Raw genomic sequence first — 27,086 nt, 5'->3', positions numbered from 1 at the left:
TGTATGTATGTATGTATGTATGTATGTATGTATGTATGTATGTATGTATGTATGTATGTATGTATGTATGTATGTATGTATGTATGTATGTATGTATGTATGTATGTATGTATGTATGTATGTATGTATGTATGTATGTATGTATGTATGTATGTATGTATGTATGTATGTATGTATGTATGTATGTATGTATGTATGTATGTATAGAGAAAAAAAGAGAGGACTACATATATGATGGTGTGGCGTCGACTTGTCCCCTTCGTGAGCTGACGAAGATGCTCAGGAGCTCTAAGCCGGCCCAGGATGGCCGCTTAGGTTCGACATGCAGTCATTAGGCCTAAACTATCAAGCATCAGAATGGCCCAACTGAACTGTCTGAACAAATTTGAGGTTGTTTTGTGAGTCTTTTACTCTTAGGAATGCTGCCTGTTGTGTATATATGTTCTTCAATTCATAAGCCTCCACCTACCCACTCTTTCTAACCTTTCGGAACCGGCACATACCAGATACCCATTAGAACATTGTGCTCAGTTAAGGAATCGGTAAGTTAAGGGTATAAAATACGTAGACCACGGGCCACATTTAGCCCGCAGAGCTTTGTACTGCAACCCGTCGGCTTCAAAACATTTCAGAGTGAGTCCTGAAAGCACGCACCAGCTTCACGAATGAGGTTTACCGCTAGAATCATTTACATCTGCAATCAGCCAACAGGCTTCGCTTCGTAGGAGCACGCTTTCATCATGGACAAAATTAGAGGTACTATCCACTTAGTATGCATGAACCATGTACTGACGTCAGCTGTATTGATAAGCAAGGAGTTTCGTCTCAATGTTTACTGTATAAATTTCCTTTTGAGGATAAGTGACTGATAGAAAACAGTAAGGTTTATATACAACACTTACGGGTGAACGTCAGTCAGTGACTTGCCCAAACAAAGTGGCTTACCCTCTATTTTTAAAAGAAATTGCACATGTCGCCTAAAGTTTTTCTTTCAGTTAATTAATATTCATTTCAACGTTGACACCTCCAATATCTTTACTTATTCCTCGGGGTATCGAACTAGAAGTCGTCATTCCCTTTCTATAACACCCATAAATTCGCGAGTTAATTGTTTCAAATATTCTTTTTCCTTTCTTCTTTTCAAGGAACACCACTGATTGGAATAACCTCCCGGATGATGTTCTCAGACAGACATTATTGCATTTGTTTGAAGAACGCTTGAAATGATTGTCATTGGTGAGCTTACAGCGGTATTTTGTTACCCTCTTGTGTGCAATTCTGTTTTGTTTGTATGTGTCTCTATTTTTATATTTTGACACGATGTTCCCACCTACTATGCGCTTGTGTACAAGATCGCAATATTCATAAATAAATGAATAAAATAAAATACTAACCATTGTAACCTTTCATTAGCTGTCTCCAAGACAACCCGACGAGGCGACAATCTGGCGTTTAGGGAGGGGGGGGGGGGGGTATTTTGGTTGGTTGGTTCATAGGAAGGGAAAGGCGCAGTATCCGTCACACTTGCTCTGCGGACACCTGAACCGCGCCGTAAGGGAAAGGATGAAGGTGGGAGTGAAGGTGGATAGAGAGAAAGGGGAGCCGTAGTGGAGGGCTACGGAGTAATTTCGACCACCTGGGGATCTTTAACGTGCGCTGACATCGCACAGCACACGGACGCCACTTCGTTTCGCCTCCATCGAAACGCAGCCGCCGTGGTCGGGTTCGAACCCGGGAACTCGACTCGCTTTATCTTTCCACTATGACTGGGCGAGTATGGACTTGAAATTGGCTTATGGTTGTTGGTCTTAAGCCGTTTTCATTTATTTGCAGTTATAATATTTAATATTTCTGCTGTTAATTCGTTATTTTCTGGCTTCCGGCCCGCGAGGAAAGAAATGTTTCTTAATGCCACTCCTCTAGAACTGGGAGTGGATAGGCGGACAAGCGTAAGAGTGAAAACCACAACCAGTACTGTAAACGCAGATTCGTCGAATCACATTTCATGACCCCACACGGCTCGTTTTATATTCATTGTTATTTTATATCTACTGTGCAAGTTCAGTGGCACGTTACAAAGTATCTTGATTTATCACTCTTCCCTTGGAATCCTTTGGATATTTTTCGCGCGAGACAATCCCAAACGAAGTACACAAGTTCGAGATCACCAAAATTCAGATCGAAAAGCAAATACTAATTGGCCTACTTTCTTAAATCTGGCGAATCAGCAATAAAAGCAACTCACAGATGAACTACCTTGACGTGTTTCATAAAAGACGCGTAGGCGTGGCCGTATCAATGAATATCTCAGTAGCCTTCTCAATTTAATTTCATGAATGTTTGTTACAAAACTATTATAAGAAACGGAGTCATACTTACATAATACAGGCACTCTGCTCATTAAACGGAATTAAAGCACTGTATTGGGACGACGTACGTGATCGCTGGGTACGATTCATTTTTCCTCAGTTTCTTTTTCTTCTGCAACTTTCAGCCTCTTCATCATTCGCTTAATGAGTATTTGAACAACACAATATCGTTGCCGCAGCTACTCAGTGCACACAGCGTAACACCGCCGGGGTGACGCAGTGGTTACGGCGCTCGACTACTGTTCCCAAGGTCACCGGGATCGAATCCCGGCCTCGGCGGCATCTTTTCAGTGGAGGCGAAAAGCAAGACGCCCGTGTGCTGTGCGATGTCAGTGCACGTTAAAGAACACCAGGTGGTCGAAATTTCCCGCGTCCTCCATTACGGCGTCTCTCATAGCCTGAGTTGCTTTGAGACGTTAAAACCCAGAAACCAAACCAACCAACACTCTGATATTAAGAACGCCATGTGGAATCCAGGCTACAGTGCCCGCATTCTGATGGCTGCACGATGAGTAATCCGGTATCCGATGTCAGCGCAATTTAAAGAATTCCAGGCGGACCAAATTATTATACAGTCTTCCGCTACAGCGTCTATTTCTAGGCCATGCACCGCTTTCGGAGATTAAACGAACATATTATACCTCAGGTATGGTATGGTACAGTACGGTATTGAATGGTGTGGTATGGTATGGTATGATAATGTACAGGTATAATATTATACGATATGGCAATGTCTAGTATGATAGTATCGTATGGCATGGTATATGCATGGCATATGCTAGGTTGAGTCTTTAAAATCTGAAAATGGTTTGCTTTGTTCTCAGTTTAGCGTTATGTCCCCAGTGCAATGAAACGCAGTCTTCGTCAAAGGTCCTGCAGCCGAAGGATTTTCATCTCAGCCGCAAAATGACTCTGCCACGACATTATTGAAGACAAAATGACATTCAAAATCTTTCGAAATGAATTTTTATCCCGTGCATTTGCCTCATAGCATTTCAGGGCCCTTTATTGTTTAATGGATCCGTGACGGCTTCATTTTACGGCTGAGACGAACATTCCTTGGTTTCAAGACTTTTGACCAAAACTCTACCTGAGTTGAATTTTCGTCCGTGCATTGCGGCCTGAGACCAAAGTGCGTATTTATTAAAAATATTGAAGTACGTTTCCCCCTAAACTAAACTTACGAATATTCAATTACAAGTCAGCTTAACTAAACAGAGCTGACTAATGTTAGTCGCAAAAGCTCCTCTGCGCCCTGAATCTTTTGATCACCCCGTCTGAGCTTAGCAAAAACGACAAAACAACACGTGTTGCTTCACAGCGCATAGTGCCACTAACGGCGACGCTAAAGCCACTTAACGGTAACTCCGCTAGGCAAAGACGCAAACTGCTAAGTAGGGGGGAAGCATGCCGCACTGGTCGGTTCATTAGTTGCCGGAAAGCAACCGCGCGAACATGATCTCATTTGCTGCCTCCGCCGTGGATTGGGCCCGTTTCTCCTTCTCGGCTCTTCCCGCGCGTCTTGTTTGTTTTATCTGGAGACAACTCGTAAGCGACGAAGTCGTTTATGCAAGTTCCAGCCACGCAGCGAACGAAGCTCTCCTGTCGGAGCCGTAATTCGCCGACGCGAGCACGCCTCCCCAACGTCCAGTTTAGGGACGCGTTATACCTGTCGCACCAAACTACCTTTGCGGTCTTTTCTTTTTTCCTGTTTTCCCACATTACCTGCAGCTCACCTGCGCAACTACGCCATGCGATCGAAACAAGCGGACTCTTCGTAGACGAAAAGGTCTCTTTCTTTTTTTTTGCTTCCTGCGCGTCATCATACAGGACGTCGCGTCGACTATGAGCGGTCGCATGTGCCCTTGAGAAGAAAGCTGGTTCGTCGATCACTTAATTTTGTTTATCTTCGTCAGCGATCTGTGGGTCCTTCCTTTCCCTAGTGAAAGGGCTACAACCAAACTTTACGTACCCATTATTAAACACTCTATACCGCGCTGAAGTGTTCTCTTTCACAACAATGTGTGTAAAGATGACTATGCTAATACACGTAGGAGTTGTCATTGTGGTGCTACTGAGGGCTGCAGCTGAATAAAATATTTTGAGGAATTCGGAGCTCTGTTAAATTGTAAAAGAGACTAGGGTGCGTTGTAAAAGAGCTAGATTTACTCTTCGTTCAGTGAATCTTGAGTTATTGCACAAAGTTATTAACATAAATAGGAGCAGCCTACGTTTCTTCTTACTTAGGGTGGAAAAGCAAGCAATTGTTTGGTTCACCGTTCTAAAATGCCCAAACGAGTGAAGTGGCTGATGCACTAGCGTCACTCGTTATCATAGAAACTTCACTTGAAGGCTCAAGAAAATATTCGCTTACACAGCAGCTATATTACGCGGTCTAACCGCTTTGCTCTGGTGTTCTTAATAATTATATTAAATGGTACAGTGTATTTATTGCATAAAGATTCAGTAACGTGTCGCTTATATTCGGCAATTTGCTACCCAACGTTATCAAGTCCAGCACCGCCAAAGCCGAATGCTCACTCGACGCATCTGCATAGACGAATAGGAAAAACTATTTTAATGCCACTACCGGAACCGCGAAACGCTGCTAGCCCTTGATACCAAGACACATGCAGGAGATCAAATCTTGTGCAAGGTAAATAACTAATAGTTTAAACGTTCTAAACGCATTCCAGCGCACTACTCTACCCATGGACCGATGATGCACTTTGTGGGACATCAAATTCGGTGGTCTTCGTGATGCCTAGGTTGGCAGTACCCCAGCCTTGCCTTTCAGACTAGAGGCAATCGGATTGTCTGCAATGTTGGTCGAGCCTGCAGTCACTGGTGTTCGCGTCAACATATCCACTATGAAGCTGACCGAAGCGAATACACTGCGAAATTCGTCGTCAGGGTATTACCACACCCACATAGTGTTGGCAGCATTCGGGCAATATTAATGAGGCCAGCATAACGTAAAGGTATGCTGTGTGCTGTCCGCTATTATATGTCAACCAAATAGCCAAAGTGCCTGAGAAATTATGCAGGTGGGTCTTGCAACCCATGGCATCTACAGTGTCGAAGCAAACAGGACAACTTCTTTTTATGATCCATTTCTTTCGTCCTTTTGTTACTAATATTACCTAAAGTATGCATTTTGTCCCATTTTATATCAACGCCTAATTAGGACGCTCTGCTTACTGATACGTGCAAGAAATTTCCCTTAGGCTTCGGTCTTCAACAGGTAGCAGCGTACCTGCCGACTTGGAGGCTTTTAAATTTATAATGCCTTGCGGCCGCGTCGAAACGGTGAGGGTAAGAGGGAGGTTAAGATGGAGAAGTTAAGCGGCGGAGATATGTTCTCTCAAGTTAGAACCCGTTTATTTTCGCGACAAGCTTGCGTACGTTTTCACGATCACAAGTGAAGCTCTACAACCTTGTTGGAGACTAATAACGCAACTGATTTGCGTCACAAATTATGTTTTGGTGACATTGGTGTAATTTGCCCTCTTTCGAACTATTTAGTGTAATTTTTCTAGTACTTTCATTTCGGTGTACCTTTACCGTCAGCAGATTTTCAAGAGTACTCTCACAGGCACAGAAGTGAAACTTCGTGCCAGTCTCGTTCGCAACGATAAACTATTGCTCGCCTTCAACTTTAACGTGCAGAAATAAAAAATATACACTTTATATCTATTAAAACATTGTGTTACCATATGTGTGGTGTTTCCACAAAGCGATGCGAACCTTGATGTCAGCACTGCCACCTCAGGTAATGATCATGCAAAAACCTAAATTTCCCCTTCTCTTGCAATGCCTGAAGAACGAAAATTAAGACATGCGATTTCAAAAGCGTGACAATAGTACTGTCGAGATGTCGATCATGCCATCTCACGGTGCGACAGCCACAGTGGTAGCTGGCCAGACACAAAACGTGAGGCCAACATGGATCTGGTTGAATCCGCCAACAGTAGCATCATAGTCAAATACATGTAACATTATTACTACGACAAGTTTTATGGAAGTGCCTACCGAGCTTTGCATATAGTTTCGTAGCCCCTCGTATAGAATATGGAAGTCACTGCAAAGTTACAGATATTTATGATATTCCTACGAATGATCCGTACTGCATTCACGTGTTGGCGCATGGCGCGAGAAGCATCTGTCTAGATTTAAAAGAACGTGAATTATTTGAAAATAAAATTCAATTCCTGTAAAATTTCCGGCACTATTCATTACGTTGTAACGGGCGGCCCCGATCACGTACATTTTACGGGAAAATCAGAAGTGTTTGGAGGCACGATTAAGCTGTAAGGCGACCAAATCGACGATGTCAAACTATAACGGAGCGCTTCTATATTCTTCTGTCTGTAGTACAATTACGAATCCGCTACTGCAGCCAGACGCTTACACTTGTTCATATTTGTGAATGCATATTAAAGGTAGAAAACATTTTCACTGTATGCAAATGATTTTTCGATGCTAATGAAGAAACAGTAACACTCAATCCTGTCTGCACATATGTGTCCTCATAGCATGTTCATAGGCAACAGAAGAAAATGCGCGTTTTCTTTCTGCAAGTGTATTTTGTTAAGCTTCATGGAAATAATTGTGTTTGTTGTGTGTAAAACGTTACTACTTTCCGAGTTCTCATGAGACTGCAGTTCCAATCAGCGCCCGTTCTGAGTTTTGCCTTACTGAAAATCCTGAGCAAGCACCCCATCCGCACAGGTTGATATTGTCACCAAAGTATGGGGCGGGAAGAAGAGGAATTTCACTTTTGCGGAATGAGACCGAAATTTTAGAGGGCAACGACAAAATCTGCTCACCAGAAAACAATATACAGCGTGGTGCACATAGATTAAAAATTGTATTTATCTCTCATCGGTCTCATCGGGTTTGTGCATCGAGATGTCAGCGTGCTGCCGACGCAAAGTGATCGACGCGCTTTAGCGGTGGATGTTTTCTCTCGTCGTAGCATTTAATCACGCTAGCGACTCTCTTCTTTTATTTCGGAAACATGTCCTGCCTCAACAACGGCCATATGCGCTTTTGCACGCACGAGTCGCATGCATCAGTCACGGTGGTCATCCGTCACCTACCTTCAGCCTTTGTTCATTGACAGCGTATGCATAAGAAATCACTGTCACTCCACCGCCGGTCAACACTGGCTCGGCCCACAGCTCTAATCATTTCTAATCTAACCATGCCTCTAATAGAGCTGCAAAGCAGAATGTGACTCATCGGTTTCTTGAAATGGATGAGGTGAACTGCTGTTGACTGCATACCTAAAGAAAAGCCCTGGGAACAAGACGAAACACACACACACACGCGCGCGCGCGCACGCACGCACGCACACACACACACACACACACACACACAGCGCCCGTTTGCTCCTCTTTTTTTCGTCTTGTGCCTTTTTGCGCTGTACTTTTCCAATATGAAACACACAAAACAAAGTGCGAATACCAACGCTGTGAACTTGCACTTGTGGTCTGGTGGCTGATCGCGGTGCGTGATAAGGGCGGGAAGCGGGGGAAAGGTAGGAAGGGGGCTTTCCCGGAAGAACGCAGAAATTTTTATTTGATTTTTGGGGTTTAAGGTCCAAAAACGACTCACGCTATGAGACACCTCATAGTGAAAGGCTGCGGAAATTTCGGCCACCTGGGGTTCTTGAACATGCACTTACATCGCACAGCACACGGCCGCCATGTTTTCTGCCTCCATCGAAAAGCAGCGGTCGTGGCCGGTATTCGATCCCGCATCCTTGGGAACACTTGTTGAGTTCCCTAGCCACTGCACCACCACGGCGGGGCAGAGTGGCATTACGAAATTAGCAATGAAGCAAGGGAAAGGAAAGGGGGAGGATGGCTCTTGCACTGGTTGGGTGTTTGCTCTAAATTTCGCGCTTAATCCACAGACTTGAGAACACTTCTCTAAAAGCGTAGATGGATAACGATTATACTGCATTTAAGTGACCACACAAACCCAATGCCTCTTTAATCTGACCACTACTTCTGCGCACAGGAAAATGGACTCTTTGTTGAAAACAGTTCAGCTAAAGAATGCGTTACACACCTGAGCTGCTTAGTCTTCTTCCGGTTACTGCGTAGCTGACTTCAGGCAGAACATAGCTCGAAGAATATAGGGAGAGAAAAAACTACACGAGCTGCCTGATGTCTCAGGTTTACGTGATGTAACGTGCGTTTTTGTAACTTCGGAATCTAGACAGAAACGATCCACTCATAAGCTTCCGATTTCTCCCTTACTTGTAGCGCTTGAGTTATTAACTTTAAGTGATGTTGCATACAATCCACAGTAGACCAGACAGTGCCCGCTTTATATAAATGCGAAAATGCTCGCTATTTCTGCCGCCTCGGAGTGGAAACCTGATATGAGAGGCTGTAGTGCCTCGATCCGCCATAACGACGAGGTTCCGACACGTTGGACATTCTTCGCCATTTCAGTGGTGCCCATCGAAAAGTTCGCTGATTCGCTTGCATGGGAACCAGCCGTAAGGGTGCGATGTCAGTTATCTGAGCTGGACTCGTTACCACCCCATTATGGTGGGCATAAATAGAGATCTTGCCAGGCACTTTCCGCATTCAATGCACATTTGATACTTTTCTAGAATAAATGTATCAGTAGCAGAGTTTGGTTCGGTTAAGGCACATATATGACTCCGTTTATTTATTATGTAATGAATACGACCCCCAGCAGCTCACACGTCACATCGGAGGAGTGTACGAAGTGTAGCCGGACGCCTGATTGACACTTAAAAGAGGTCCCAGCGACGCGGTACTCAGCCATCGGCTACCATCCTGAAGTTCGAATAAACACCTTACAATTTTTTTATTAGAAAAACAAATGACAGAGGCAGACAGGTAATAATAAATTTTCGTCCTAAAGGAAAAAAGAGTACAGCAGTAGGAGATCGACATAGTTATCAACACCCACCCTTAACATCAATACAGTCAATTTGCTCAATGCGGAGTCACAGCATTTTGGCAGCATCTGTAACGTTCGGGCACGCATCGAGTCCTTGCAGCCACTAAATAGGGTTGGGAGGCCATCCTGCTCAGAACGGGCCCTTGCTCACCGTGCTCGTGAGGCAGCTGGCACTTGCTGTAACCTGAACAAGGGCTGCTGACCAATTAAGGCCGGCGTTCATCTTCGCCGGTCTGTATCACGAGCAAGGCGCCACTCATGGATGAAAGAAAGTCGCCACTAGTACTACGTCATAGCGTATACAGCTCGTTGCACCGAAAATCTGCTACTGCCATCAGAGAAAAATTGTGACTTCACGGGACATCACGCGGGAATGTAAGCCCCCCCCCCCCCCCCCCACACACACATTCGCATAAAGCTAACGTATTGGTGAACGGTCCCAATGAAACCAAAATTAGTGAGCAGGTACGCTCATGGGGGTCTCTGGGAAAATAGCTGCAATTCAAGCAAATAAAGTTGTCAGCGCTGGGATTCAAACACAAATCCTGTCTGCAAGCCGCAGCCCCCGCATAGGCCCCGAATGGTTGTTGGTACCAAGCGTGTTAGTTGGGCACTTAGTGTGCATGTTGTGGTCTCATAATTTGCTTGCGTTTTAGACGAATACTGAACGTTACAGAATTACTCTAGCTTCCTGTACTCAAAATGAAAAAAAAAATAAAAACATGAGACGTCTGGTTGGCGAAGTAGGTTTTGCTATGCCCGCCTGTAGTAACTTACTTTTCTCCCGTACGATTATGAACCAACTAGCCCAGCAACACGTTTTACTTTAGTATCTTGCCCAATGTCTTCCCGAGAAAACGTCGCAATCAGCGACGACAACTTTGAAGGACGAACAACTAAAAATAAAAAAATGTGTACGAAAAATTAGGCAAGCCGTGCTAGTTTATTGCAGCTAGAACGAGCTTGTGTTACGGCGGTAATGTTCAATATAACGTAATAGTAATTCATCGCTGTTCTGTAATTATTCAGTTACTTTTCTCGGCTGTACATAAGCACTGTAATCATTTACATTTGAGATGAAGCGACCGTAATTGTAATCAATTACTTATTTTGTGCGATGTGTAAAAGACAGTAAACGGTAAGTATCGAGCTTGATAAAAATTTTTAACCCGACGGGATGGCTCAGTGGTTAGGGTGCTAGATTACTGAAACTAATGATGCGGCAACGAATCCCGGCCACGGCGGCAGCTTTTCGATGGAGGTGAAAAGCAAGGCGCCCGTGTGCTGTGCGATGTCAGTGCACGTTAAAGAACTCCAGGTGGTCGAAATTTCCGAAACTCTCCTTCACTACGTATCTCATAGCTCGAGTCACTTAGGGACGTTAAACACCATAAACCAAGAAATTCATAATTTCGCGGCGTATGGCTCACACTATAAAAAACTGCGTTGTTGGTTTGTTGATGAGTTAACAGGCTTTAACGTCCCACAGGAACATAAGCAAAGTGGGCTATAGATAATGGCCCACCATCTGGAAATTTTAGGTCCGCACTGAGATCGCACAGCACATGGGTTTTTAGCGTTCCGCCTCCGCCGAAAAGCGGTGGGTGGTGGTGGTGGTGGTGAAAAGGTTTAATAAAATATGGAGTTACATGAAGGTTGCTCTGGCGTCAGGCTTAGTGCCCTTCCCCTCACAAATACTAGGTGGAGTCCCTAGTACGGGACCCCAGTGGCTTCCGCTGCCGCCATTGCTCTTTTGACGAAGGCCTTCTGGGCTTTCAGGTCGGAGCAGGCGAGTAAGGTCGCCTCCCAGTCCTCCCGGGTGGTGTTTTGGTTAGGTGCAAAGGCAGGGTTGGAGGGGCATACCCACACCATGTGGAAAAGGTCCGAGGACATTTCCCCGAAGTGCGGGCACTACGCGGAGAAGGCACTGTCAAAGTGTTTAAGTGACGCCGGGCACATCATGGTATTCGTAAGGAGGCGAAGAAACACGCGTTCCTCCGCTCTTGTTAACCCTTTACACGGGTGGGGGCATCCGTGGTTCCATCCAGCCTGTGTACTCGTGCCTGGCTGTCAAGGCAGTTCAATTTTCAAGGGATGCATGGTGGAACTACTTTATTGTCAATTTATGGCTTGAAGCTGAATCTAACACTTAATGTCAGCTAGCTTTCAGTTGCTTTATCGAGGTCCCTATTTTCGCTGCTAGCGTTGCCTTCGTCATCACTATCTGCCTCAATAAAATCGACAATTTATTTGACAAACAATGACAACTTCGCACGTATGTTATTGCATAGGAGTGAGAATGCGAAAAATCAAAACAAATACAATCATTCAGAGCGATTTGGCCTCCAAGAGTGCAGCGGAGGCCTATACTTCGTCCGAAGCAAGCGGGTAGTGCGCCCAAGTTTATCATCGTTAACCTCGAAGTTACCCAAAGTGGCGCGGCGCTACGCCAGCCATAGCGGACACATGAATGAATCTCTTTGATTCCTTTAATTATAGCCCTGGTTAATAACCATTACGCCAATAAATATTGGCTAATAAAGTGGAGACATATTAGGACCACACTCTAATATGGGCTGACTGCCATCCACCTCATCTTAACTTCAGTTAACTAGCGGGCATAACTTTAATAAGACGTGAATTCTGACTACGCTGATGAAGATTTTGAATCAGCAAAATAAATATGCATCTGTGGTGAAGTGAGGATTTCCTTGCTTTTGGCGAAAAATAGAAGGAAATGGTGAGGGGCATGCTTCAGTGAGACGTGGTTTTCAGATATGCTGGTTTGGTGCTTTCAGCTAGGTATTCACTATCTTCGGAGAGGTTAGCGGTGTGACTTCTGAATATCCTGATAACAATTTTGAATTAACAAAATAAATATGCATCCGTGATGAAGTGAGGACGTGCCTGCTCTTGGCGAAAAATATAATAAAATGGAGAAGGGGTATGTTTTACTAAGACGTGGTTTTAAGATATGTTGCTTTGGTGGTTTCAGCTAGGTATTCACTATCTTCGGAGAGGTTGCCGACTCCAACGATGTCATTTTCGGCATTAAGCACACGCACGAAAATAAGGCGCAATTAAACGTCATAACACTAATATGTATTGAGTCAGCGCAGGCTATATGCCCGCTTTCTATAACGCCTTACAAGGTAGCGCGGCGAGACCTCTCAGAGCGCCCAGGCGAACTAAAGCAGCTGCAAGCACATCGCTAAATAAGGACCCAAAATGAAAATGGGGAAAAAAGGGTAGCTGTAAAACCTGAGGGGAAAAAGATTACCGTAGGGGAGAAAAAAAGAGTGCGTCCTCGTACAGGGCAAAGTCGCTAGTGTAATAGCCATAACTCGCTTTCACAGCCTCCATTTCGGGGCCACGTCGTGACGACGGCTGCGTTTTTATAGCGCTGCTGGATATAATATAGGGGAGTCGAGTGTTTAGGAAACGCCACTGTTTGTTGTGCTTACTTCGTTTCCTTGTTATCTTTGCGCGTGTCTTGTGCGTTCTATTTTTCCTTCGCTCGCAAACGGCGACACAACCGCCAAGTGAGCTTAGTAAACTTCTCCCAGGCGGCGTCAGCCCCTGCAGCGGCAGTAACTATGACGCACGACCTCTCATAAAGACGAACCGTGCACTCGGTCACATTCTCTGGCAGCATCGCGGTGCTTCTTGGCCTCGTCTCGCGCTGGTGCTCGCTACGCACTCGTTCGGGCCCTCGGATGGAAAACAACGAAGCCGAAAGCTTTGCTGTGAGTTGAAAATTGGGTTGACGCTGAAAGGCTTGCAGGAAAAAGGGGACAGCTGTGATGGAGCGTCGAGACCGATGCAGCCATTGTTTTGTTTACAGCATATGCGCCCTGAGATGACAGAAGGGTCAAGGAGCTGTCTGTCGGAAGCGCCACTGGGACACTGCATAGAGGAACGCAGGGGTCTGGTTAAATTTTAAACAATTTCACTCTAAATAATGTCACTAGAGAATGCGTTTACTCTCGATCTCATTTTTCGCTTTTCATTTTGGGCTAGCAGCTTTCAGATTGTGACGCATGATTCACGTTGTCATGTTAGTTTTTGCACCGTTGCTTCTACCCGAAACAGTACAGCGCAACTGAAGGTTTAGCAGAGTACACACCGCCCGCCCCGCCATATCTATTTGTCATCATCGTTCGTATCGTTGTATTCAAGTTATTCGCTTTGCTTTTGGTCAACATAACAATATCGGACTGCATTCTTTTTCACTCTACGTATGGTGTACTGAGTGCGCACTGTTTCACTGGGCCATATAGCGTAATGCGAAGCGTATACACTGTCACGCATTTTTCACGCTATGAACTTTGCAAGCCCATTTGTCGTACTATGCATCTCATCCCTTCGTGGTTTAATATCACTCAAAGATGCACATCAGTGAGCATTTAATAGCAGCATTCTATAACTCCCTGCTTTTATTTCTTTCGTCTTCCTCGCCTCTCTCATGCCATCTTTCTCTCCACAATTCCCTTTCCTACGCTGAGTATAATGTCAGCGAATTCTAACGCCTGCTAAATTATCTGCTTTTCATTAAGGGGTTCTATCTATCTACCTATCGATCTCTATATCTCTCTATCTATCTATTTATCTCTATCTGTCTATCCATCTCTATCTCTCTCTATCTACTTATCTCTATCTATCTATCTATCTACCTCTCTCTCTCTCTGCCTGTCTTTAAGCGTACAAACTGCACCCCTCTTCCTCTGTAGTCTCCTGGAGTCGTTATCTGCAGCAGGCAGCTCACGTAGACTATTCCACAGCGTTATGCCTTGAGGTTTCACACAACGTCACATTGCGTCCATGTTGCGAGAAGTTATGAAGGCGCTAACTGCCAACCGCGCTCTACTCGCGGCACACACTCGTCTGTGCTGCTTTCAAAAGGAGCAGAACAAGATTAGAGCTGAAAATGTTGAGACCTTTATAACTACATCATCATTTAGAGCTTTCAGAGTACATCCTCTAAGGTCTAGGATTTACAGAAACTATGCGAACGTGATCGGTAATTTAATGCGTTTTGCGCCGCTTATGAATAATGCATGCAGCGATACCTTCTTCGTAAACACGCTCCTTGCTCAGCTCACTTCCAGAACGCTTTATACTTGAGAAATAAGTATGTTCTGATAGTTATGAGCGCTGCTAGCGATATTAAGCACGTATCACATCTGTCGCGGCCTCAGGAGTCTTTCACGTACGCGTACGCATATGTGAAAGTATGATTTGTCAAGTGCAATGAAGTTTAAATATGCAAACAGGAAAGTTCATTGCTTGTCTTTGTAGCCTAGGGCAGTCCAAGGGACCTAAAATAGTGACCATTGCTAGAGGCACTGGGGAGAGCTTCTCCGTGCAAAGTTCATAGTAAACACGCTTGTCCGCACATATACGCAGGACACTCAAGCAAGATATGTTCAGCAGTTCAGTTTCGATCGCGTCGTAGTTGCCACAATGCGTACTGCTAATGTGACCGAGACGGTATCGCAAGCCGTTTGGAAATGCCCGTTCAAGTGAATTCAGTGATAAGGAGTTTCCAGATAACGAGGAAACCAAGAAGAGTGTTTTTAAGAGTGTAAAACCATCGCATCAGCGAAGTCGGTGATAAAGAATTTTTCGAGGAAACCTGAAAGGGAGTCTTGACCTTAAGAGTGTAAAACCATCGCATCTGCCAAACAGTATTCATTTTGACATCCTTGTTTTAAGTGTTTTGAAGCAGTGGATTCTGGATTTGAATTTAGAGAAGGAAGTAGGGAAGCTGGGTTCGTGTTTATGCGAGGAAGCGTTCTCCGCTTGCGTACAAAGAGACTGGTTGACGTTCGCATCTAAATCCCTCGCAGTTGAAGACCCAACTGTAATCCTTCACTGAGAGCAGCAGCAATGGTTTCCAGCTCTTCAATAGTGATTCACGCTCACTCTGAAAATTGTACCTGTAAGACTAACATTTCACTTTTCCACACACTAAAGGGGGGTCGCGGATAAAAGCTACTCCGGGGAATCAGTGTCATCACAGTTCCTCATTCTACCGTCCAGTTTTGTTCCGCAGCAGTCTTACAGATTACCATCACCATAGAACGGTAGAATGAAAAAGGTGCTTCCAGCTCCCCACTTCAAACTGTGTAAATATGCGCAAGCTTCACGCCTTATTGTCACAAACATGGCGCCAATTTTTGTCTCATATTTTCGTGTGATTATCCCGCTATTTACGCATTTCACAAAGAACGCCACGTGGACTTACGTTGGCTAACATACGCTGTTAAATCTTTAACGCCGCTCTTCTTACCAAGCCAGCAAGGGGGAAGAAGATACCGAGCCAGCGGGAGGAAGAGACGCCAAGAAAGTGCGAGCTCGTGAGCAAGGATCGCCATCTTGAGCTAAAGCGAACGCATTAAAGGCACTCTTCTGGAGGCCTTCCCAGACCTCAGTCTTTGGGTCCGTTCTCGTGGCCCATCTTTAGACATGCGCATCAAGCTTACGCGCAGAAAAATCTCGGTTTCCGTGTGACACGAAAGGTAGACTTGTGCTAGGCAGTAGCAATCACGAGGAAAAAGGAAGATTGATCCACAGGACTTTGCCCACGCCGCGTGGAGTGAATCTATGAGAATCTGTGGCAGCAGGGTGGGAGGTTCATCCAACTTTATTGCGCCGAGCTTCAATTCCTAAAGTCCCCTGATGAGCACCCCCGGGCCTTTTTTTTCTTTTTTTTAAAGTTTGGCTGCCCTAGTAAATGCGGAGGATTTTACTGCAAACTCATCTTTCCGCTTCGAAAGTTCAATCAAATATTTTTTTTTTCCTTGGCCGATGTTGTGCGCAGGTCAGTCGTCTTTTTCTTTATTTGGTGAAAGGATCGTTTCTCAAATTATTAACGTATGGGGAACGTAATAAAGATACAAAAGTAGACAGGATGGTCCAAGACTCTCAACTTTATTTTTTTTAAGAATCACTACACAGTATATAGGACGTCCTAGATAAATGTAATCATATTTTACTGAAAAATGGGCTCCCATCGGGGAGTTATACCAGCTCAACGCTTTTAAAAGTTTTCTTACTAACTCTGGGCTATATTCTCGTTCTGCAGAAAGAAATTAATTAGTTAGTGTTAATCAGATGAATTTTTAATTCTGGCCTTAGGGCAAAAGCTTACTTCGGAAGTTAACGATCATCCCCCGTCCAAAAAAGAAAAAGAACAGCTGGATAAATGTGCCTTTTACACAATTCTTGTTTTTGCCAACTCAAGAAAAGCAGGCTCGAAATTCAATTCTCTCACTTGAGTGCGGCGCTAGAAACATCGGCTGCTCTCACGTCCAAGACTCATTACAAACGCAAAGTACCGTCGGAGACATCATTAGCTTCTTTTTTCGTGTACAGCGGGATTTGCAGCCTTCTGTAATGCACGACTTCAAGAGCTTGATATTTAATTTCGTGCGCTTCATTATAATGCTGCTAAAAAAGGTTACCTAAATAGTTCTTAGTTGAAAACTTGTCAGCAGGCAGTTTTTCATGATGGCAGTCAGCTTGGAAATGGGCACTTCTTTGAAAGCAGATAAATTAAACATTACCTAATTTTTCCTGACTATAATCAACTACCTATCTAGAAAGAAAAACTCCGTTCTTGGCTGAATAATACGCAACAGCACTGGCACTCTTTTCCCTTCCACAACAGTCCTTCTTTTAAAAAGAACGCGGTGAAATGTATCAGGGCAGCTGGTTAATAATCAATCAAGCATCCAATCAAACGTTGAGATGGTTAGTTTTCTTTTCCTGTGCCTACTGTTCTTCTTTAAGACTGGTGAACCTTTGTCATTATAGAGACATTTGTTTATTTATTCTGGGTTTAGATCCGATAAAATTTCGCCGCCTTATTTGCTGTCGTTTATGGCATGTAAAATTACTTGGGCTCCCATGATGTTCTTTTCTTACACAGTACTTGCCAAGAAGACTTTCCTTCTTTTGCTTTTTTAAACGCATTTTAGTTCTTTTCTTTCTGTAGCACTCTGATCTTTTTGTTTTTTCATGTGTTCCAGATCATGTTCACTTTTTGCCCCATTGGAACCCTTCAACTTCAATTAGGAGTGAAATCATGTTCACTTTTTGCCCCATTGGAACCCTTCAACTTCAATTAGGAGTGAAATCATGTTCACTTTTTGCCCCATTGGAACCCTTCAACTTCAATTAGGAGTGAAATCATGTTCACTTTTTGCCCCATTGGAACCCTTCAACTTTAATTAGGAGTGAAATCATGTTCACTTTTTGCCCCATTGGAACCCTTCAACTTCAATTAGGAGTGAAATCATGTTCACTTTTTGCCCCATTGGAACCCTTCAACTTCAATTACGAGTGAAATCATGTTCACTTTTTGCCCCATTGGAACCGTTCAACTTCAATTAGGAGTGGAATTTTTGCTGCGTCCGCTAATAAACTATGGCTCCTACAGTCGAACACTGATTGCGGTACAACAAAGACGGAATAATAATCGCAGACGACCATTAGATGTTGCATCAAATCTTTTGGTTTTACGATTTGATTTTTTGTTGCCAAGAAGAGCACGACGAGGATCAGGCTGGACCGGAAGTTCTCCGCGACTTGACAGTGTCCACGATCCAGGCGTTGTAATTGTTGACCTTGGTGTAGAAGCCGTAGCGACCGGGCACGCCACACTTGCCCTGATGGGACCAACTGACGATGCCCACCAGGTACCAGGTGCCCCCGAGGTCCACGACGAAGGGACCCCCGCTGTCACCTTCACAAGTGTCCATCACGACGGGCTGGTCGTCGTACCCGGCGCAAAACATGTTGTCCGTGATCTGCACGCACATAACAGCACGTTTACACACCAAGCGTTCTAGATGGCAAGGGTAAAGCACACAAATTGGCGAAATATATAACGAAGATGGAACAACATAATGTTTAAATATATAGGCGTTTCAGTGATGAGAAAATACAGCTGTATTCTGTTTTCTTCGATCCCCTTTGCAGCGCGCTACCTTTTTTTCACGTTTGACAGCGGCTAGCTGGACATCTGCTTAGCAAAAGCACCATGAAAAATGACGCAGGCAGGAACAGAGCTTCACATTTTAGCGGAAGCCAGTTGCGCAAGTCATGACATTCAAAACCTCTCAGTTCCAAAGGGCAACATCGACGGTTGCTAGCGCAGGTATCATGTTCTTTTGTCGCTCATTTCTTAGATGTAGTACACAAAGCAACCGTTGTAATTATTCTTGAATGAAAATTTATATTATTAATATTTTATTCAGAGAGGTGGACTTCGTGTTCGCTTGCGAGTGCCATTATTTCTCAACCTATGACGAAAAAAACCCATACAGGGTCTAACGTAGAAGCTTATTGCGGTCTATCTCGCATTTTCTGCAACTTTCTTTGAATTCTAAGCATTCCCGTCTACCATGCGTTTCCAGCTTCTAGTGTGCCACAGCGCATGTGAGCCTATTTCAGCTATGGTAACATGCACCTTGCATCATGCCTCTAGCCCCCAGGTGCATCTTTGTTGCTGTTGTAACGTGATACTGGAGTCCCGCAGGCGCGGACGCGAGGGCAACTCCACCGGAAAACAATTTAACGAATCAAAAACAAACTAAAGCAAACAATAGTCAGCTTGACAGAAGGAACTAAATCTGTGCCCTCTATACGAGAGTCGCGGACGGTAGCGTCGGTGACCGCACCACCGGGTGAGAGCTCGCTTCCCTCCCCAGCGAAGGAAAAAGAAAAAGGCACCCTGGGGCGGGGAATCACGGGAATGGGACTGTGAGTGTGTCAGTGCATCGTCTGCCCATGTATCGCGGTGTACCGCTTCTTTGAGTTCTCCATGAGTATAAACGTTGTGTTGAATAAGAAGAACGTGTGTGGTGAAGTGGTGAAGTGGTGAAATGGTAGCACCAAGATCGAACCACGATGTCACTTATTGTCACTACAGTTACTTTTGAGTGGGAGGTCTGTTGGTTAGATGTGTGTATATATAAAGAAGCGTGGGGGGCTGTTCTTATTTTTTTCGATGAAACAATCCCCTAAGCTTCCCTTGGTCACGGCAGCTGTTGGCTTCTTTCGTGCGAGTCCCTAACTTTGTTTTCTTATTTTGTCTGTAGACAGGCACCACCCGGCCTTCAGCAAAGCGTAATACGTTTGGAATATACTGCGGTATATTCGAAATATGTTTTAAATATAATTTGCATTAAGGAAGGCGCTCAAGACAAATTAAAAATATATTTGTAAACTTCCTCAGTCAGTATTCGAAATATATCTTCAAAATATAAAGAATTGCATATATGAAAGTACACTTCGAGTATATTTTGAATAGGTGAAAAGTATATGTGCGTTTTTAGCATGTTGGCAATGCATTAAAATGTACTTTTGTAAATATAAAATTAACTTGTTTGAAGTACATTTCAAGTCCTGGTCCATGTTCAAAATGTATTTTTAAAATCTTTCGAAAACTCAAGATATGAAAGGCGTCATTAGGTGTCCCCTGAAGATGATGACGTTTTGAAAGAAATGGAGGACATACGCGCTATCGGAACTACAATGGGGCTTAACGTTGTCTTGTCTCTTTTGCACCGTACCGATTTTTGGTGAAGGGGGTGGGTGAAGGTTCTGGGCACACACAATGTGAAGTTGGACCTTAACATGCGACATTCAACTTCCTGCTAACACAGAGTATTCCGGCGTCGCTATCAAAATTCGAGCCAGTGTTCGTTTGATCCAGAGCAGAAGGAAAGCCAGAACTGGCGAAGTGATCTCGCTCGAGCAAGCAAAGCGTTCTTTAAATAAAGCGACACAGCATGCCCCGCGGTGCTGGAACATGCGCACCGCAAGGGCTGTCTGTACCCAAGGAGCTGTCCGAGCGCAGGTAATTCCTTTTCCAGCCCAAACACCGAATGTGCTCTCACGCGCACATAGTTTTGAATCGTTATTTGTCCGCTGTTTGCGTGCACTCACAAAACTTCCTTCTCCTGAGACGGAGTAGAACCAGAGAAGCGTGAAGATTAGCGCCAGGTAAACAACGGCGTTTTTCTTTAATGGCGTAACGTCGCCGCTCCTAACGAGAAATGCCGAGAAATCAGTCGATAAAACGTTGTGTACATTAGCCGGGGGCGGCCACCCAAAAAAATATCACGTGCAAAATCTCAGTTTGGCAGGGCTGTTTACATGACTCAGCGGCACATGCCTTGTCTCCCTCCTCGAGACAAGGCTCTGGCATTGTGCTGAGGATATTTACCTGTTTATGCATGCAGCTGTAGTAAATATCTGGTGTTTGTTTTTTTGTTTGTTTGTTTTTTTCCTAGTTGCGTTGAGTCGACGCTTAGTGCCAAGAGTTATTTCTGTCGCTTCTTGAAACTGTTCATCAGAGCACTAAGCGCCTTTCGGAATTTGTTTTTCTTTTTCCGGGGGACCTAATCACACCGGCTGTTTACCGCCCCAAGCAGTCTCCAATCCCCTTCAGGAAACGCAGAACAATCCTGTCCCCGCATCAGAGTTTGATGACATTGTGCGCCTTCTTTAAAGAACAGGAAGTTATCATTAAACACTCCGTGCTGCAGCTATAACAGAACAGCAGAAAATTTAGCTGCAGTGATTGGATTTCATCGATCGAGAAGCGTTTTCGGTTGAACGCTTCCAAATAAGTGTGCGCCGCGTTGTTTCATTAGAGGAAGGAAGGTGAAGAGGGTGGTAGACTAATTTACTGACCGAATTTTTTTATTTTTTATCGTGCTACTTGTCTCGTTGTTTGGACAATTTTATATTCCAGACATTGACCAACTTTATTTAGACTATCCCCCTTAGCTAGACTGAAATATTATTTTCCGGTTTTCCCTTCTTGTTGCTAAGAGTATGGCTGTATGAGATGACTGCATGCGAGCTAAAACGATGACTTTTTTTTTTTCGAGGCTTTACTGCTCCCCGGTTAATTGTTGGTTACCACTGCGAGATTATGTTTGCGCGTAGATTCTGATCATTCTGAGGATCATTTTAGTCGCTAGTAATCGAGACTATTTTTCTGTAGCTTTTTCATCTGAGAACCGGAAACTGCTGTCTTCATTTTACTCCGTAGCACTAAGCTCTCATATTAGATTAGAAAACACCGAAATTTATTAGCCTGAGTCGCTGAAACGAAACAAATATTCCAGGTGAATCTATTATGCGACGTACTATTCAACAATCATACATTTTCTTGTCGGCGGGAAAAATAAGATAGGTTACGCTGGCAGTGATATGGTGACATCACCATAGGTGCCATTTTGTAGGAATTCAATTTTCGTTTTGTATGGTACTTCCCATCACACAGTATTTGTAAATGACAGTTTTACCTTCTTATGCTTCTTATATGTTTAATTTTTTAAAGGCCGTTTTGAGGATGCGACCTAGAATAACTTTTATTTTTCACTTCATTGAGGCAATTTGTAATTATGAATATGTAGTCCCGGTGTTTTAATTATAAACAATAATTAGGTTCCAGGTTGCAGTTTTACCAACCCAAGCTATGCGCTTAGCAAAAAGTCCTAGTGAATTATTTTTCAGCCCGCTTGTGTATCTCAGCCTTTAAATTTCAGAACGCTAGGCAAATAAGGTCTACTTTAATATTCAATACACAGTCCGTAACTAGAGGTTCTCTATTCGAGCTTTATTAGTATCGAAAACCTTTGATAATCCTACCCTTCAACAATATATTTACATCCCGCGATATCATTGCACGCTTTCCTTTCGAAGCCTAGCATACAAATCATGATAGCTTTTGTCGTAAGATGAATGTCTTTCCTTTCTAGACGTCGCTTTTATGCCTATGAACTTTCATTTATTTACACAAGCAGACATTCCGGGCTCTTCCACGTCTGGCATAACGGAGACTACTGAGCAAGTACCAGCGGTATGTCACAGTAAATGGGAGCAAAGTACTAGACTGAGACGCTCCTTAGAAGCATTTCGGCAGCAAAGCGCTCTCGGAAAGCTTAATGCTAGATGCCATTTGAAAAGCTTTCTGTACAATGTTGGCGTTTTTACGCTTCTTCAGTGATAGAGGCCTCGACTCGCGATTCTGATGCGAACAAAACGGATTGTACATTTTCTTCTCCCTTTTCCCCACAACGTTCCCCATAACGACCCTCTTTCTTTTCCTTTTCTCTTTACCCGGAAGACAGTAGCAGCGCAGATAACCCTCTTTCCAGGCAAGCTCTCCCTCCTTCTAATCAATAAACTCATCTATCTAGATCATCTGCTTTGCGAATCACTGGGGCAAAACGATGGGGTTTCCATAATTTCATTTCCCTTATCTCCCGAAAAAAAGGAAAGCATACTCACTTTCGCTCTGACCGCAGCGCTCGAAGACTCCAAGCAGACCATTTTGCTATGCACTGGCAGCCGCACTTCCTGCAGGTTTTCTGGCCGGGGTCCCTTGATGTTGACCCGGCCCCAGCCGCTGGCGAAGCCCAGCACAGGCTTGGGAGCACGGAATACCATCTGAGTGTGGCAGAAATGTGCAAAGGGCAGCATCGTGTATGGTGACTTCGATTTTGCATGGAATAGTGCATATATATGGGGAACTTTCTTCGTCCTCATTTCTCAAATGGGAAGTGCGTTCAAGTTCCGAGCAAACCTTCCTTGTACGTATTAGGTGACCTTCCTTTGAAGGGGAACTGTATATATATTGAGACACCCTTGTTAATATATGTATGGGAATGTGCTAACCCTCCGATGCATAGCAAATTTTTTTTTTTATGTTTGTTGTTCGCTCGCGTCGAGAAATTAGGACTGCAGCAGATAAACCAATGCGCTGTGTTTTTGACAATACATACCTAACAGTAAACTGCGATCGTTATGAGAGCAGACCTGTGGATGTATTTATTTTTACGGTGCAGTCTTACGATATCAGAAAGCATATGTTCGTAAACAACTTCCCGGTGAAAAACGCGCTCGCCCACAATTTCTGGGTATGGTTCCTCCTCGAACTTTAAAGGAGCACCCGTAAAAATTTTTAAAGGTACCAAACACTTCATAAGGGCGTCTTGAGAATATCAGTGGCATCAAACCGGAACGCGACCAGAAAGGCGTTATTGCTTAAACTGATACACATAAATAATAGCTGCCACACGGCCTTCTTACACTTTTAAGAAACGGTTTGCGTTCCATGAAATTAAGCATTGAAAACTCAAACGCAAGTCGTAAAAAGTACCTGCTTTCCTTCACCCATGCATTTAAACTTTTTTTTTTCGCATTATTCAGCCCTGATAGAGAAGTGCTAAGAGAGAACCGATGCAGAAGTTGTGTTTTATTGCGTCTCTAAAGCACACTTCATCGGCTTGTGATCGAATTTCAAAACCCGTCGCTAGCACCCTCCGCTTGATGCCTGATTCGACCCACCCAACCCACTGATTCTATCCTGCACACTAGGGACCGAGGGGGTAGGGGGAACACTAGGGTGCTGTCAGCGCTCACCAGAGCGGAATAACAAATCCCTGTAGGGATAGAGGCACTGCGGCAGACCTCCACTTGTGACGTTTAACCGAAACCCCGATCCGAAGGTATCTGGGGCCATTTTCTGAAAAACAGCGCATAAGTGTCGTCCTTGTCTTTATTTGCGCTCTGTTTTCAAGAAATTGCTGCCAACTAGCCCAAACCAAACATCTTTTGCACCTGGAACAAAATTTGGCAATTATTTCGCATTAATTTTACCAAGTCATATTTACGTTCATCCTGGTGGATAATTAATCACGCCAGCAGCAATTACAGTAGAACCCTGTTATAGTAAGCTCAGATATAGTAACAAAATTGGGTATAGTAAAGTGAACCTGAAGTTCCAGTCCATCTTCCATAGAAGACTACATTTTTTCCCCTTTACAGTAATGTCATTTTTTTATAAAACCCAATAGTAGTAAAGTGCGTCTGGCAGCGGCGACGTACTTAACACGAATTGACATCGCCGCAAGTGTGTTACCCCGGATCGCGAGGCAAATTTCTCTTCATATAAAAAAATATATATAACAACACCGAGAGTTTGTTTTATTGGCTTTACCATTATGCTTGCGTGGACATAAAAAGCCAACTTTACGTAGTCCTTGGAGTCGTGAGGGAAAGCATGTCGGTCGTGGGGGGGGGGGGGGGGGGGGGGGGGGGGAAGTAAAGCTGACTGCAAATATGCATAGAAGGCGACGCGATTCGTTCACAAAGTAAAAGAGGGTAAAAGTGCAGCAAAATAAAGGGAACAAACGGCTGAACATTAACAGCATGAGGCGAGGTGGCGAGAATTAGAGGCGTGGCGTGTGCGATTTTTGCGGTGTTTGATTGCCGCCGCTTTTCTAATCTACCATCTCCTAAATAAAAGCGGGCGATGATGCAGTGTTCATAAAAAACTTGGTTTTCACATGAAATCAAGTTCAATAGTATTTACAGCCACGTTTCCTTCGTGCTTAAGAAGTACTCCCAGAAGATGCAAACAAAAACATCTTATAAATGTAAAAAGGGAAATTGCACAGAGAGACTATGAGAAAGGGGTAGACGGTATTTTAGAGCGTTTTTTCTTTTTTTCATACATCAACAAGACGCGTTTTGTAGGTAGCCATTTGATTACCGGATACCATCTTAGGGGCTATCTCAACCCCAACACCTGATATAGTAAAGACCCTGATATAGTAAAGATTTTCGCCGGTCCCAGTGACTTTATTATAAAGGGGTTATAAGTATGTAGGGAGAAAGTTGGCAGCATTGAGACCTTTACACGTTTCTCAACTTGTTTGAGCAATGGAGCTGAAAGAAGTTATTTTGAAATTGAACTTTCGAATGTATTCTTTCTCAGGTAACAACTCAGGTAAAGGGGAGGGTTCGCATGGCTACATTTCAAGACATCGCCATGCACTAACGCTTAGGTTAGATTTCTCCATCCCCTGGCACAAATTTCCATCACTAAACCCCAAAAGGCTGCGTGAAAGCAACTCGAAAAAAATTCTTAGTAAACTGTCTTGTGGCAACTCCTCATTTTTGTAAGCGATGTGGCCAGCTTGCCGCTTTATCCCAGACACTCTGCTCTCCCTCTCTGGACTCCCTCTTTCAGTTTTGCAGCTTTGGATTCCAAACTAATGGGAGGCCGCATTGCTCATTTCCGACTCAAACAGACCTGCCCGTGAAAACAGCATTCAAATTCCTCTACCTTAGTGAATTCATGACCACATTCTTGATGAGGCTCTAGTACATCCCCCCCCCCCCCCCCAATAGAAAACATTTCTTCTAGCACAATAAAGCTTATCACCCTGCTCCGATTCCAAACATTTTGAAAACTTTCTTGCCCGCAAGGCTACATAACAAGCAGCCCACTTGTATTCATTATTCCTACGAAGCATCGAGCTTTTCGGGCTGTCATCATTTTAAAATATGTACCACCACTCCCCGACATTTGTTATATCCCAAAACAATGCGCCACTACAAATGGGCCTGCGTTCGTGTCGCGCCCTGGTTGCTTTGTCTTATATATCAGCACTTTCTGTACGTTGAAATATACGTATATCAAGTTCTTTTTTTTTTTCCATGAATCAACATGGCCCACGGGCAATGCACGAGAGGAGGATTCCGGACCAATTTAAGCTACCTTATTGCTTATTAACGCACGCTTTCATCGCACAGCCCAAGAATTTTTTTTATATTTAGCCTCCAATGCAATGTGGCCCCTGAGGCCGGAACGCAATTCAGCAGCAAAATTCCACACCATCTCAGCAGCCATCCTGCAGGGTGCACGCTAGAATAATGCACACTGTAAGCATGTTCTTCATGCGAATCTAAGGCTCGTACATATTTTGTGTTCGTGCGTTCTCAGATGGACTACAGAGTCTTTGTGATCCATGGCGCCATATGTCGAACTTGTCCGCAGGTATCATACCCGTGAATTTTGTATTAAAACACGTATGGCTGAGATTTATGAAATATTGCAACGTTAGACAACACATTAAAATGCAATATGGCTTCTTCTAGATTGATTTAAGCACATTTATTCAAAGCCCTGAGTCATGTACTTTGCTTCTGGTGCCTGTGCGGGCATCTGGCCCCAACACAGTCATGGCTGCCGAGGTAGATGCTGGTTGACGGGTGGTGGGAGGAGACATTCCAAATTTTTATTTCTGGCTGTCATCTCTAAATTTTATTGCATCAATAAATGTTCAGTAGGAGTGGCAGAACTAATCTAGAGCACCTCCCCCCCCCCCCTTCCCTATAAGATCTTAGCAAAATATATAACACCTGAATACAAGGGCTTGTGAGCAGAAATTGATCAGGATTCACAACAAAGTAGCTCTGTGCATCGTGCTCGGTGTTGCCAATTCAGAAATAAAAACCCGCTAAAAAAGTGCTTAAAAAGTACTAAATTCAATATTTGCATCATAAAGCCAATTTTTATGCATTTCGTTTTTTGTTTGACAGGCAAACATTACAATTATTATGTTACATTTTTTTAAAAACTACATTTTCTTTTTGACTATGATCTTCAGCTTAAGAATGCTCTCATTTTCTTAACGATTCTGCCCACCTTCTGTATACGTACAAGTTAAAATTTAAAAAGGGCACCTTTCTTTCCCGCATGCACTGCAGGCACATTGACTCTATACAAGACCTTGTCTGTTTCATCTCAGTTTAGCGATCACTCTATGCCCGTTTCTCCACTCAAAATGCCAATTCTAGGCGGGATTGCAGCACTGCTGCCAACGACCAATTGATATCGTACCGATCGTTTGGATTACCTTTTGGAGCAGTTCGTTCTTTCTGCAGGATTTACAC

At 43.9% G+C, this 27,086-nt stretch overlaps 1 protein-coding gene across 1 annotated transcript in view; it reads right to left on the bottom strand.

The window, feature by feature from the left end:
* Positions 1-17,813: 17,813 nt before the first annotated feature.
* The window catches only part of LOC146176838 (transmembrane protease serine 9-like), a 75,471-nt gene continuing 66,198 nt past the window's right edge, over positions 17,814-27,086 (bottom strand). Inside the window, exons 14-15 of the mRNA XM_084581407.1 lie at positions 22,632-22,790; positions 17,814-18,130 (exon numbers count right to left, since the gene is read on the bottom strand). Of these exons, the coding sequence (XP_084437533.1) occupies positions 17,882-18,130; positions 22,632-22,790 (408 nt within the window). The 3' untranslated portion in view covers positions 17,814-17,881. The remainder of the gene's footprint in view (positions 18,131-22,631; positions 22,791-27,086) is intronic.

The sequence above is a fragment of the Amblyomma maculatum genome, chromosome 10 (assembly GCF_055883805.1).
Source record: "Amblyomma maculatum isolate TAMU_Amacu chromosome 10, ASM5588380v1, whole genome shotgun sequence".
NCBI lineage: Eukaryota > Metazoa > Arthropoda > Arachnida > Ixodida > Ixodidae > Amblyomma > Amblyomma maculatum.
The sequence above is the reverse complement of the archived record's forward strand: the minus strand, read 5'-3'. Positions and strand labels throughout refer to the sequence as shown.